The following is a 14,857-nucleotide window of genomic DNA, read 5'->3' on the forward strand; positions in this document are numbered from 1 at the left end:
TCAGTAAGCTAGCTATTATTTTTATTGGATCTTACAGGCAATATTTCTTAACTTCTGGGTAAAATACATTTGCAGTAACTGTCAATACATGGTATTGTCATTTCTTAATTATCATACAGACACTAAACTCAAAAATGAAGTGAAGTTGATTGCAGATGCTTTTCTTAGACATAGAACCGAATTCTTGAGTGCCTTCCTCGGTCCTACCAGCGTGATTCCTGCTGGCAGATGGCTTCCTTGCAAGCAGACTTCTTTTGTGTCCTCTTTTACCATCAGGGATCAGGCTGTGTGCTCCTTGGTTGCTAAAACCTTTTGAAGGTGACAGAAGAAAAGCGTTAAGTGTGATACAGGGATGAGGGCCTTACAAGAACAGAAAGAGTTCCTCAGCTAGCTCAGCTGATCCCCCGAAGCCTAGTCCTCCTGCCAGAGCTGAGTGACTCATCTGAAGGCAGGGTCCCCACCTAAAGCTCCTGCCTCAGCATCTCCTCTATCTGGATTCAGAAACATGCAGAGAGTGGGGACAGAGCCAACCCTATTATAGGTGGGGTAGATCACTGATGTGTGATATGATTTGAAAGACCTCCTATGGTCCTGCTTTCAGATGTCAATATGTCTGGAGTGCTAATTTACACTAGGATTATTGTGATTTAGAAAATACTAGATTCCTTTCTTCCCTTCTCTTTGCAAACCTCTAAATCTCTATCCTCCACCTTCACTATCAGCTGATGGATGACATTCTCACTTCACTGAGAAAATGAACTAAACAGAAGTAAACAATCTTCCTTCACAGAATTCACCAAGTGAGCTTCATCTATATCCATGATATATCCTCTGCCTTCCTTCCTCTTACAATAGATGGATTGTCCTGCCCTCTATTTGAGTCCTGGACCCCACCTCTTCAGGTAAAGGGAGTAGGGAGGGTAGGGGAATGGATGAGGGGGACTATTTTAAGTAGAGAAGTCAGAGAAGCCTTTTCTGAAAAGATATTTGTGCAGAGGTCTGAGTGAAGTAAGGGAGTGAGACATGGAGAGATCTGGGGAAAGAGTGTCACAGGCAGGTGGACTGGCAGAGGCAAAAGCCTGAGATGGGAGTGAGGTTGGTGTGTTTAAAAGAATATGCCTGCTGCATGGAGAACTGGTTATACAAGGGCGAGAGCAGAAGCAGGGAGACCAATTAGGAGGCTAGTACACTAGGCCAGGTAAGATCACAGAGGCTTGAACCAGTGGTGGTAGTGAGGAACTGAGAAGTGAACAAACCGACAGAGCTCTTTACCTATTAGACATGGGAGGTGAGTGAAAGCAAGAAATCAAAGATGACTCCTAGACCTTTGTCCTGAGGGGTCCTGGTTGGATTATGGTCCTACTCACTGAACTAGGGGAAATTCGGAGGGAAGGCAGGTTTGGCAGGAAGAGGGGCAAAAGTGCAAAAGTAAGGAATAATCCTGTTTGGAGCTGGTTAAATTCAAGATACCTATAACTGTTACAATACATAGGAGGGTTTGTGGGGTATGATTATAAAGTAACTTAAATTTTTTTTCCTTGCTGTCCATTTAAACCTGTTCTGTTAGGGTAGTTTTCCTGCCCCACTTTACCTGTTTTATTTTCCTCACTGCACTTATTACTATTATATATTTGTTTGTTTAAGGTAAGCTCCTCAAGATCAGAGATTTATCTATTTTACTGTCTCCAGCCCCTCAAACACTGCCTGTCTCAGAGTAGGTGCTTGTTAAAATTTTGATGAAGAAAGCAAGCAAGCAAGCATGTGGGAGGATATTAAAACATAACAGTAAAAGGAGTTAAACCACAAAATAAAGTTTTAATACATTTTCCATGAGTAAGTAAAACAAGAAGCTCCCCTTTCCTTTAGGGGTAGGAGTGGGGAAATGGAGACAGCCAGAAAAGAAGAAAGATGGAAAGATTAACTGTATACTCAGACTAACAAACCATTCCCATACTGATTTCTAACTGAGAGATGGGGAGGGTGGGCTGTGATTTCTCCTCCAAAGCCACTCCTAAAAGAAGCTATACTCCAGAGCCTTGGGATACAGGGTGTGGAGACAAGAACTGAAGGAGAAAAGTGGCACCTAGACCTGGGAGCAGTCAGCTAGGCTAGACCAGTCAAATGGCCACCAAGTTTAACTGCAGTTACCTCAGGATGAGAAATCTGTGCTCTGTGAACATCTATATTTCTATACATTTTACATTTTAAATTTGGGGGCTTTTACTTTAGTTCTTAAATTTGGTACACAGTCCTTTGAAAATTTTCTACCTGTCTTGGCTGAAATAAGGGGAACAAAATTTTGGGCCTGGCTTGGGTGTGATAACTGGTAAATGGTAGACAGATGGTAGAGATAGAAGAAGGGCAAAAACTCAGGAGAGGAAGCTAGGGAAATCCTACAGTCACCCACCAGAGGGCAGCTCCATTGTGTAGCTCCCAGGGGCAACTCTCTCCATTCCCTCTGACTAAAGAAAACACTTTTCCCCCTTCTCTCCCTACTTTATTTGGTTGGGGCGGGGGGGTGGTATCCACTGCCTCCTCTCTTCCTGGAAGCCTGCCATACACAGAAGTTTCCAGATGCTCAGATTTTGGTATTAGCAATTGTTGCCTGTGTACTGCAAAATGGGACTACCCCAGCTCTCATCGCATCCTGGTCCTCATCCTTTTCTACCTCCTGGCTGAGCTTCAAGGAAGAAAAGTGCCCTTCAGAGCTGGCTTCTTTGGGACTTGGATTCTTTCCCTCCTGATAACACAGAGGTTCTTTTTCCAGAAAGGATGACCCTTTGTTTCTGTAGGGAGGAACTGGAAAGGAAAGAATTTTCTTAACTATCAACTCAATTATAGCATTTAATATTTGAAGCTGATGAGTTCTATATGAATTTATACATTTTTATGAAAAAGAAACCCAAATAAATAGCATTACCTTCCTCTAGTAATATTTTCATCTGAAATCTCTTTGCTGCTTAATCAAACAGCTCAGTGAGGGTCCTTCAGTATAAATGACCCCTCATAGAGGTGTCTATTGTGCCTTCCCTGGGAAGGACTATCTGCCAAAGACAAATATGCCTTTTCTACCCCTGATGCCATAATTGGGATGCTTCCCTAATTCATGGAAGAGAATAGAATCTTCCTCCTCCTTCTTCCACGGGAAGCTCATAAACTTAAGCCTCTAGTCTAAAATATAAGCCCCTAGGTACTCCAACAATGCAATGTTTTCCTTCATATCTAGGTCACACTCAGCTGGAAGCGGTATTTGAGGACAAAACCCCTCCTTTTATACCATATATAGAAATTAAATAGGATTAAGGTGTTTATCCTAAAACCTGACCCAAACAAGTCTGTGTGAGACCACAGCAGTTAGGGACTGTAGAGGAACTTACTCTTTTGGAACCTAGTACACAAGAGTGGTTCTGAATCATTCCATCTTTTTTTTTTTGGTGAGGAAGATTGGCGCTGAGGTGACAGATCTGTTGCCAATCTTCCTCTTTTTGCTGAGGAAGATTAGCCCTGAGCTAACATCTGTGCCCATCTTCTCTATTTTGTATATGGGGCAGTGCATAGGTCAGAGCCCGGGATCCGAACCTGCGAACCCTGGGCCACCGAAGCGGAGCATGCGTGAACTTAACCACTACACCACCGGGCCGGCCCCTCATTCCATCTTTTAAGACCTTCTGATACCAAGTGAACAGGGCTTACTTTCAATACTTCCTATTATCTCTCAATTTCAGCTCTAATTCAAAAAGCAGCAAATTGTTAAACCACACCTCAAAGACCTGAGGATTCCACGGTCGCCAGCTCCATCTCTAACAGTCATCTGTTTCTACTTTACATCACTAAGATCCTCCTGAGGTAATTAGTTCTCTCTGCTGGCCATGCCAGCATCAAGCATCTCTAACAGCCCTCCCGCTTCTGCCACACTGTGTTTATTCATTAAATTCTGAGCCTCTTCAGAAAAAGGAAAGGGAAACTCCTGCAGCTTACTTTGAGGCTTTTTAGGAACAGAGAATTGTAGGCCAACCTCCTAAATGACATCACATGTATAAGCTCATTTATCTTCTGCCTCGCTAGGTTCTTTTTAATTATTATTAACAGCTTTACTTAGGTATAATTTACACACCATAAATTTTACACGTTAAGTATACAAATCAATGATTTTTAGTATATTTACAGAGTTGTGCAACCATCACCATGATTTAATTTTAGAACATTTCTGTCCTCCAAAAACTTCATGCTAATTTATAATTAGTCTCCATTCCTAAACCCAGCCCTAGGTGACCAATAATCTACTTCCTGTCTCTACAGATTTGCCTTTTCTGGACATTTCATATATAGTCACGTGCCACATAACGATGTTTCGGTCAATGATGGACCACATATACAATAGTGGCCCCATAAGATTATTACCATATAGCCTAGGTATGTAGGTTTGTGTAAGTACACTCTATGACAAATCACCTAATGATGCATTTCTCAGAACGTATCCCAGTCGTTAAGCAATGCATGACTGTAAATATAAATAGAATCAAATTTGTGACTGTCTTCTTTCACTGAGTATAATAGTTTTGAAGTTCATCCATGTTGTAGCATGTATCAGTACTTCTTTTCCTTTTAATTGCCAAATAATATTCTATGTATTGATGTACCACATTTTGTTTATCCATTCACCAGTTGATGAACATTTGGGTTGTTTCTATTTTTTTGCTATTGTGAATAATAATAAACACTCACTCATGTACAAGTCTTTATGTGGATGTATGTTTCCATTTCTCCTGAGTAGAAACCTAGGAGTTGAACTGCTGGATCACATGGTAATTTAATGTTTAACATTTTGAGAAACTGCCCATGTGTTTTCCAAAGTTGCTGCACCATTTTATCCCTTCAGCAATGGCTGTGTGATCTCATTACTTTTAATCAGATAGTTAACAAGTTATGTAACTATGTAGAAAAATCTCTTACTTTTAATTCCATAACTAGTTGAGATGATTTCCCTTGTTATATGCACAGTAGTATGTACCACTTCTCTGCTTATAACATCTTTTCACTCTGGGTACAATATTCTAACAGCTACTACCCACCAAAACTAGTCCAAAATTCTATTTTTACTGCTCCAATTCAATTAAAAATCTCCTAATTTTAACTTTAATATGAGTTGCTAACAATTTTTTCTGTGTCTGTGCTCGTTATTTCTGAATGTGTTAGCTACTTGTTCTTTAAAATCAGAAAAAGCTGAGGAAAGTTGCCACTTCACTCAGACACAGTGGCAGGAGATGCCTGATGTCATGCCACAAGAGTGGTGTACGCCTCAGCACTGACTTCAGCAACTTAAAAGGATGATAGTGGGTAGAAACACAGCCAAGCAGCTTAAATGAAAGAAGAGCAAAGCTATGGAATAATAGGCTTACTTGTAAATCACTGCTTTTTCTTCTTCCTGAGATTCCAGAAGACGAGGAGCTCTTGCCGAGGGTTTCAAATCACAACTAGTATCGTTAAAATTCACTTTCACTTTTAACCTTTAACAAGATAACATGTATGAGGATGTTTTGAAAACAATACTAGCTTATATTTTTACAGAAATTATTGTTATACATTGACTGCTATGTATATTGTCCAAAATACTATTACTTCAAACTGGTGTGCATTCTTGGGTGTTTAAAAGTTGCTGAAACTATGATGGAGATTGGTTTATATTTACTGAGAACGTACAATCAGCTAGGCAAAGTTTAAAGTACTCCCTATCCACTAGGAGCTTATACTCTAATGTAAAAAGAAGCCTTAGAGATTCTGTCATTTACAAGCATAAATGTAAAATGCTTCTCCCAGAGAGAACCCAAACGCTCCATTTCCCAGTCTCCCTTGCCGTAGGTGGCAGATAGGTGCCTTAGATCCCTCCAGTCTTGCCCCCGCTCAAGAGCTGATTGGAAAGGTGATACGGGCCCTGTGGGGAGCATCCACTTTTCTGGCACAGATTATAGCAGAGCTAGTGTGGCTCTGAGGCAAACAGCTGGAACAGCAGCTTCCTAATTCTGCAGCTTCCTGATCATAGCAGAAATAACACATCCCTCAACAGCCAGTTCTATACTGTGATTTGGGGAGTTTTTCCTGAAACACAGCCCTGTTTCTTAAAAATTCCCAATGATTCTGTGAGCAATACAAATCCCCAATAAATAAATCCTTTTCTAGGGTGGATTCAAGAAACCAAGAGCCCCGGCTATTATCCTAACTAACATACTCAGTACACCCAGCATGCAAATGCCCACACAAAGAATTAATGGAAAGGATCAGTCTGACCTTGATTTAATTAGAATGGGTTTTCCTAGAGAATGTGGAATTTGAAATATGCTTTGAGTAAAAGAAAAGAAATGGGTATGGCAAACATCTAGATTAGTGTATAAAGCATTATTAATGTGAGGACAGAAGGCTTTCCTGTGTTAATATATCTGAGAAGGGCTAATGCAGTGGGTCATTTGTCTGCAGGAACTTTCTTTAGGCAAGGCTGTCTTGGGGCAGAACCTTGAGAATGAGAGTAAATAGTAAGGGGACCCAAGGATAATGAAAAGTTTGGAGGAGAAGGGTATTACCCTATTGGACCTTCTCAGCTACCTCTCCTTTTGCTCACAGCCAACTAACAGTATGGGCAGTACTGTCCTTAGTCACCAAATCCAGTGGCTTCTTTTCAGTTCTCTATACTCCAAAGCATTTGGCATAGTGCCTGACCTTTCTTGTCGCTCTTTCCTATCCTGACATCTGTGGCAAATCACTGACTGCTTCTTCTGTCTCCTTTTCTTTCTCCCACCGCCTAAATTTTATAGTATAACCTTTGGTCTCAGTCTTTTCTTTTTCCTAGTATTCTCTCCTCACCCTATCTAATCTATTCTTATGCTTGTAGTCTCATTTCCAAAGTGAATAACTCTTTATTTCTCCAGCCTCAAATACTCTTCTCTCTTGAGCTGTAGTCTCACTTTTCCAACAACCTGTAATACGTCTTTACACCATATATAAAACTCAGCATGAACAAAAATGAACTCATCAACTGCCTTTCTGAATCTGCTCCTCCTGTGTTCCCTCTTCTGCTAATTGCACCTCCATCCTCCCTGTGACCTCGACTTAAAACATCAGGGAATTCTTTGACCACCTCTCTCCCTATTCACCATATCTAATCATCACTCATTAGTTCATAAAAAAAATACTGACTTTGTGCCACCCAATTACTATCCTCAAGGAATTTACAGTACATGTAAAGATATATATATATATATATATGATGTGTGTGTGTGTGTGTATATATATATATGAACAAAAAGTATAATATACATAATAATGGCTGACTAGGAGCTCCGAGGCAGTGATCTTCAAACAGTTTTGTTTCTATACTCCTTAAAAGAATTTTGAAAAACAACATAACCCCTTGCACATTTTAAAGTTGACACCTACAATTTTTCATTATAAGTTTAAATGTTTTTTTCTTTTTGTTTTTTTTGTGAGGAAGATCAGCCCTGAGCTAACATCCATGCCAATCCTCCTCATTTTGCTGAGGAAGACTGGCCCTGAGCTAACATCCATGCCCATCTTCTTCCACTTTACGTGGGACGCCGCCACAGCATGGCCTGACAAGCAGTGCGTCAGTGTGCACCCGGGGTCCAAACCCAGGCCGCCAGCAGCGGAGCGCACACACTTAACCGCTACACCACGGGGCCGGCCCCTAAATGTTTGTTTCTTGTTAATAGGAGATTTTTAAAATATCAGCTTCATTAGGATAAAATAAAATGAGTATTGGCCTTACTAGGAATGAAAATTTTAGGATATTATTTGATAAAATAGATTATAATCACCATATTGAATAAAGCATACCAAATCTGAAAGCAATCACATAAAACTGTTATCTGAAGATTACAGCCAGTGTATGTTGAAAATTTTGGCAGTCCTACAAAACATTACAGTTATATTTAAAAGAAGCATCACTAAATTATATGGCTTTGGGCCGGCACCGTGGCTTAGCGGTTAAGTGCGTGCGTTCCGCTACTGGCGGCCCAGGTTCGGATTCTGGGCGTGCACCGACCCACCACTTCTCCGGCCATGCTGAGGCCACGTCCCACATACAGCAACTAGAAGGATGTGCAACTATGACATACAACTATCTACTGGGGCTTTGGGGGAAAACAAAACGAGGAGGATTGGCAATAGATGTTAGCTCAGAGCCGGTTTTCCTCAGCAAAAAGAGGAGGATTAGCATGGATGTTAGCTCAGGGCCGATCTTCCTCACAAAAAAAATAAAATAAATAAATAAATAAATTATATGGCTTCAACTATCCCAAATTCAGAGCAGCCCAACACAGACCAAGTACTCCGATTCTAAAGCAAGCCTTTAAATTAATCAATTTATTAATTATTAATTAAAGTAAAATAAATTATATATGACAGGGAAATACAGGAAGACCTATGGGTTGAGTTTCCTTGCTTCATCATTAAAGAAAGTCTCTCTAAAGCCAATATTTTTATTTACCCCTTTATTTGGCACCCTAGAATTTTTTACACCCAGGTTGAAAGGTATACACTTTTCTTTTAAAAAGTGGGATAAGAAGTGATATGAATACAGGCTTGTTCTCAGGCAGATCAGTTTTTGGAAAGAGTACATATAGACTTCAGAATCTGGAAGTTAAGTCCCTTAAAACTATCCATGCCTGTGTATACCTTGGAAATGCACTGCTTTGAGGGAACCCACTCACTCCCAACAACTAGACATTGGATAGAATGTATCTAGTGTATCTTTGAGGCCTCACTAGTCTCACAAGAGATAGAGGAGGTCTTGAAGAATCACACACTCACACAAACCTAGCAGAGGCTAGAGGTGTGGGAAGCTGGGGCCATGTGGTGGGCGGCAGTGGCAGGTGGAATACCCCTAAGGGCAGATGCCAGTAACAGAGTTAACAGGGTAATGAGCCCTGCACCAGCTATAAGGTGAGGACACTAAACTTGAGACTGCCATACTGAGCCTAGACCTTTGAAGGGAGCTGAAGTGGGCCCAGGCTGACGGCCTCCCAGCTACCAGCAGAGGCAGAAACAGAAGCAAATCCTTTATGTAGGAAAGCTTTCCCAATTTAGGCCAATAGGACACCTAAAAATAAAGTCATGTAATTAACTCATAAAATTCACTAAGCATATGAGAAAGCAAACCATTATAATTGAGAGTCAGCAGGGAAAAACAATAGATTTAGGTTCCCCAAGGAATACAGAATTTGGAATTATCAGATATAGAATGTAGTATAGCAATGTATAAAATGTTTAAAGAAAAAAAGGATCCAATCACTAAGATAAGAAAGCAATAAAAGCCTATCAGGAATGAACAAGCATATGGGTGGGGGTGGGGGTTTTAAGAAATTAAAAATTTTAATATTCAACACAGTGAAGAAAGAACTAGTAAAGTGAAAAATATATCCAAAGAAATTACGTAAGGAGATGGGAAATATGAAAGACATATTAAGATTGGGCACAGGGCAGAAAACCAGAGACAGCCCCCATCAGTGGCAAAGATAAACAAGTGCAGAACCCTACCCACTTCCCTGGACCCTTCCCTCCTACAAAGCAAAAGCCTTAAGCTGCTGGGGGAAAGGAAACAAACTCTTTTTCCTCTAGGACAACAAGCAAATATCTAGTGCTTCTGGGAGAGGAATAAAAGCAAAACCTGTCTGCCTCTGGAGGAGGGGTGGGAAATCCTCTTACACCCAGAGCAGAGGCAAGGATCCACTGCTACTAGGACAGGGATAGAAGCAAAAATCCTCTGTCCCAGGGGGAGGGGCAAGAAACTGCCTTGGGCCCAGAATCCTATACCCATACCAAGCAGAGTTCTGCTACTATTGGAAGAGGGGCAGGAAACTACCATCTAAGAACAACCACAGATACAAGACAGAGTTTGGCTGCCACAGGGAGAAGGGAAAGTAACTCTAAGACAGCCCTACTCCTTAGGCCCAAGCATATAGGGCTTGCCTAAAACTGAAGCTGGAAAGGAAAAAAGAGAACATTCCTCTGCCCCCACTATAAGCCTAGCCACAAGCAACAGCAGTATACTTCTGGAGACGAAGCAAGAGCCCAAACCTGAAGGGAAAGCAGAAACACTTGAGAAAATCCCTCTGGGCATCCTAGCCCCCACCCTAAACACAAGGTAACAGTAGCCTACCACTAGAGGCATTTGAAGCCTGTAGTGCACTGAAGGTAACAATAGCAATAATAATACCTAAACCCAGTTCAACTTCTGACTACATAAGCCCAATTCTCCACACTAATGCTTGACAGAAGAAGAGGCATATCCGTTTCTAGACATAAATACTCAGTCTATACTGTTCTTCTATTTCTAATGCCTGGCATTCATTCAAAAATTACATGCCAAAAAAAGCAAGACAAAATAACCTCAAATATCTGGCATTCAATCAAATATCTGGCATTCAATCAAAAATTATAAGACATGCAAAAAAAACGCAAGACAAAGTAACCCACTGTCAAGAGATAAAACAAACAACAGAACCAGATTCAGAAATGACCCTAATGTTGGAACTATAAGATAGGGAATTTAAAATAACTATGAGTAATATGTTAAAGAATCTACTAGAAAGGTGAACAACATGTATGAACAGATGGAAAATTTCAGGAGAAATGAAAACTATGTAAAAAAATCAAATGGAAATGCTAAAAATAAAAATCATCACATCAGAGATGAAGAATTCCTCTGATAGGCCCTTCAGTATGGGACACAGCCAAGGAAAGACTCATTTGATGGGCTGATAAATAGATGGAACACAGCTGAGGAAAGAGTCAGTGAACGTAAAGATAGGTGAGTGGAAATTGTCCAACTGAAATACAAATAGAAAAGAAAGTTAAAAAAAAAAGAACAGAGTATCTAAGCGCTATAGAGGTATGGGACATTATCATATGACCTAACATACATATAATTGGAGTCACAGAAAAAAAACCCCAGAAAGAATGGGGCATAAGAAATATTTGAAGTGATAATGCCATAGAATTTCCACCAAAATAATGAAAGACATAAAACCACAGGTACAAGAATCTCTGAGAACCCTAAGCAGGATAAACAGAAAGAAAGGGAAAAAAAATAAACCACCTAGACACGTCATAGTCTAGCTAATGAAAACCAAGGACAAAGAGAAAATCTTGAAAGTACCCAAGAAAAAAGAAACATTGCATACAGAGGAACAAAGAAAAGAATTATAGTAGATTTCTCTTTGAAAATGAAATTTAAAAAAATCCTAACTATGACAAAATTTATATCACTGTCTCAAGAAAAAGTTTTCAAATTCCAAGAGGTTCCATAATTTCTATTATATTAACCATTACCTGCTCCTTTTACAAAATTCACTTTCTATGTAGCTTGTAGGCAGTTTAAGCCACTCATTTGGAGTCATAAAGTGCCTTGAAGTAGAAATTCTTGGAAATCTGGAATGCAGTTTGGCCTTCTCAACCTCTTTAAATTCTTTCATTGTATATATTTTGCCTGTAGGAAGATTAGTAACCTAAATTAGTACCCTTAAATGCAACTCCCATTGCTCTTGGGTTATGAAATCATATAACAATTAGGAACTAAGTACCAGTCTCACACTGAAGAAGAGTTCTCTTTTCATCATCTTTGTCATATTGTGCCTTTTTCAAAGGGTCACGAAATGGTGGGATGGTAACCTACAAGAAAAGCACTTCTTTGAGGACTGTGTTGCAGGTCTTTTCAGTCTATCTTAAGCATCCATGTATGGCTCTTATGCCAGAAAAATAAGAATACAGTATCTACAAACTAATGGCAGTCTAACCATGATATATATTTAACACATTACAAAGAGATGGAAGCACTCCAACACATCTCTTAGCAAGGCCCTCCAGCCATGTTTAGTTCTTGTTTTAATAGCCTTTTCAGATCATTGTGTATATTCTTCTTAAACACTACACCCAAACTTTTTGAGTGGTAGTTTCTTTTTTTTTTCTTTCTTTTTTTTTTTTTTGTGAGGAAGATTAGCTCTGAGCTAACATCTGTTGCCAATCCTCCTTTTTGCTGAGGAAGACTGGCCGTGGGCTAACATCCATGCCCATCTTCCTCCACTTTATATGGGACACCACCACAGCATGGCTTGACAAGCGGTGAGTTGGTACGCACCCGGGATCCAAACCCCGGGCCACTGCAGCGGAGCGAGCGCACTTAATGGCTACGCCACTGGGCCGGCCCCCCTTGAGTGGTAGTTTCTTAAAGGTTAGTTATGATGTGGAATCTGAAACCATATCAATAAGTTATTCAAACTCTGCTACATTAAAATCCAGTGGCCTATCCTGAATGTTGAATGGATCTTTTATCCATGTCATGAATTGGTTGTTTGGAAAAAATTGGATCACTGAGTTATGTGAGATCTTCCAAATGTTAATACATTTCATTATACAATAATCACATTCATTAATATCATTACTAATCTCATCAGTAAACTCTTTGAGTATTAGGATACTGTCACATTCATGATAGTGAATATGATTTTTCCAAAATTTGAATTCTTTGCTTAAAAGCTCACATTTTTATCATTGGCAACAAATATTGTCAGTTGTTTTTCTTGAAGTCACGACTCACTTCATTAATTTTCCAGAAAATGTCTGCCAAATACCCAAGACTTAATAACCATAGTTTGAAAGTCATTCTTTCAAGTAAAAATGGTGTTCCATGAAAAAGAAATCAACCAATTCAGCTCACAGTTCAAACAACTGTACTGTATTTCAGTATGCAGAAAGTGCTCTTTGCATACTTTCTATTTTATCACAGAATATTAAAAAGATGTATACTCAAAAAGCAAGATTTAATAATAATTTTTACTGTTTGGTCAAGGGCATTCTGAAGTGAAATTGGAATTTTTTTTTTTACTGTGAGTGCATGGCAATGAAGAATATGAGACTACCAGTACAATTTGGTGAAATTGACTTAAGCTGTTCTAAGGCACCAGCGGTTTTACCCACCATTGCTTTTGCAACATCAGAGCAAATGTCAACACAATGAAAAAGACAAATAATATTTGGCACTATCATGAAAAGATTTGGCCTAATGGACCCCCTAAAAGGGTTTCGGGGCTCACAAAGGTCTATGCACCTCACTTTGAGAACTGCTGCTGTAACTTCACAGTACTCAGCTTACGTTAAGAGGTCACCTGTCAGCTTAGAAAGGCAGCATGGCAAAAGAACAGAATGGAATTTTGGTATCAAAAAGATCTGGTTTCAAATCCCAATTCTGCCCCTTACTAGCTATGTTACTAGTTAGTATATCTAAGGCTCTAACTCTAAACTCTCAGTTTAACTCTCACCTATAAAAACAGGGAAAATAGCATATACACACACCCCAATTTGGCAAAAAAAAAAAGGACCTGCTTTGCCTGCAAATGCCAGCAGTTTAAAATGTCTATGACTCAAGGCTGGTCTATTACTCAAGGATATTATTTTGTTTAATAATATCCACTATTAGCAAAAGTGTGGAAAAACGGATTCTGGTGGGGGTGCAAATTTATACAACCATTCTGGAGGACAATTTGGCAATATGAATCAAAATCATGCATAACCTTTAACTTAGCAATTCTACTTCTAGCAACTTACCCTAAGGAAAAAATTAAGAAATAAAAAGCTACAGGAATGTTCATCATAATGTCAAAAACAATCTAGATGTTTAAAATAGGGAATATGTAAAAAAAAAAAAAAGATGTTATAGCAAGATACCATATATGATTAGAAACACATCTCTGCTCTGCTATTTACAGCTGTGTGACCTTGAACAAGTAACTTAACCTATCTGTGCCTCACTTGCCTCATCTGTAAATTACCTCACATGATAGCAATGAAGATGAAATAAAATGAAAAGAAAAAAGTCCTAACATTTAGTTAAGCCTTCAGTGCAAGTTAACTGCTATTAATAATAGAATACCATGCAATACTTAAAATTATGTATTTAAATTTATTGACCAAGGAAAGAAGCAAATCATAAACTATTGAGGGGAAAAAAAGAAAATTATAAAACCTAATGTAGAGTATAATCCCAATTCTGTAAAATAAAAATGTGCATATGCACCTACATATAGAAAAAGTCTTGAAGGATAAACAGAAAAATATTAATGAGTTCATACTGGGTAATAGAATCATGAGTGTTTTTTTATCTTTATTTAAAATAGATTTTCTCATTTATCATGAAAATATATCACTTTTGTAACAAACTAGAAGTCTATGAAATTTTTAAACATTACCTATTACCCAATTATTATACAATATTTGCAAACTTTATAGAGGTTTAATTTACTTTAGACTTTGACTTTTTTGTTCCTTTCTAAGATATGGAGATGGGAAACTATTCTTAAGATATTACTGCATTCTTAAGGAATCACTAAAGGACTACTCATATATTGGGGCTGCTCAAAAAAACCAACCACATAATACCAAAGTCAAAATAAAAATCTATCCTACCTTCAGAAAATTTGGGTCCTCTTTGCTCATATAAAAAGGATCATACTCTTCTGGATCATAGTGCTCTGCAAATGCATTTCCCTATAGGAAGGAAACAAAACCACACGTAAGAACAAGACGTGCACAACTAATTTCGAGCATAACAGAACTCAACTTAAATACACAGTTCCATTCTTAAGCTTTGAAATGGCATCAATGACAAATGCAAAATGGAAGGGAAGACCAAATTTGAAATTAAATTTATTCAAGTAATAAATATTATAGTGACAGAAGGAATCTACTTAAAATTTGCAAGATTTTAATAAAGAATGTTAGAACACTAAAAGATTTGGGAATTTGTATTTAAATGCTTACTAAATCAAACATCGCAGATCTCTTTAAAATGCTA

At 38.7% G+C, this 14,857-nt stretch overlaps 1 protein-coding gene across 5 annotated transcripts in view; it reads right to left on the minus strand.

Moving 5' to 3' along the window:
• The window catches only part of LOC101396490 (protein FAM228B), a 24,247-nt gene continuing 9,390 nt past the window's right edge, over window positions 1–14,857 (minus strand). For all 5 annotated transcript variants that reach the window (XM_087437089.1, XM_087437092.1, XM_087437093.1 and 2 more), the window contains exons 5-10: window positions 14,470–14,550; window positions 11,592–11,679; window positions 11,341–11,497; window positions 5,400–5,507; window positions 2,669–2,799; window positions 1–309 (exon numbers count right to left, since the gene is read on the minus strand). In XM_087437089.1, the coding sequence (XP_087293215.1) occupies window positions 2,703–2,799; window positions 5,400–5,507; window positions 11,341–11,497; window positions 11,592–11,679; window positions 14,470–14,550 (531 nt within the window). In that variant the 3' untranslated portion in view covers window positions 1–309; window positions 2,669–2,702. The remainder of the gene's footprint in view (window positions 310–2,668; window positions 2,800–5,399; window positions 5,508–11,340; window positions 11,498–11,591; window positions 11,680–14,469; window positions 14,551–14,857) is intronic.

The sequence above is a fragment of the Ceratotherium simum genome, chromosome 11, assembly GCF_057802395.1.
Source record: "Ceratotherium simum simum isolate JZ-2026a chromosome 11, ASM5780239v1, whole genome shotgun sequence".
Taxonomy (NCBI): Eukaryota; Metazoa; Chordata; class Mammalia; order Perissodactyla; family Rhinocerotidae; genus Ceratotherium; species Ceratotherium simum.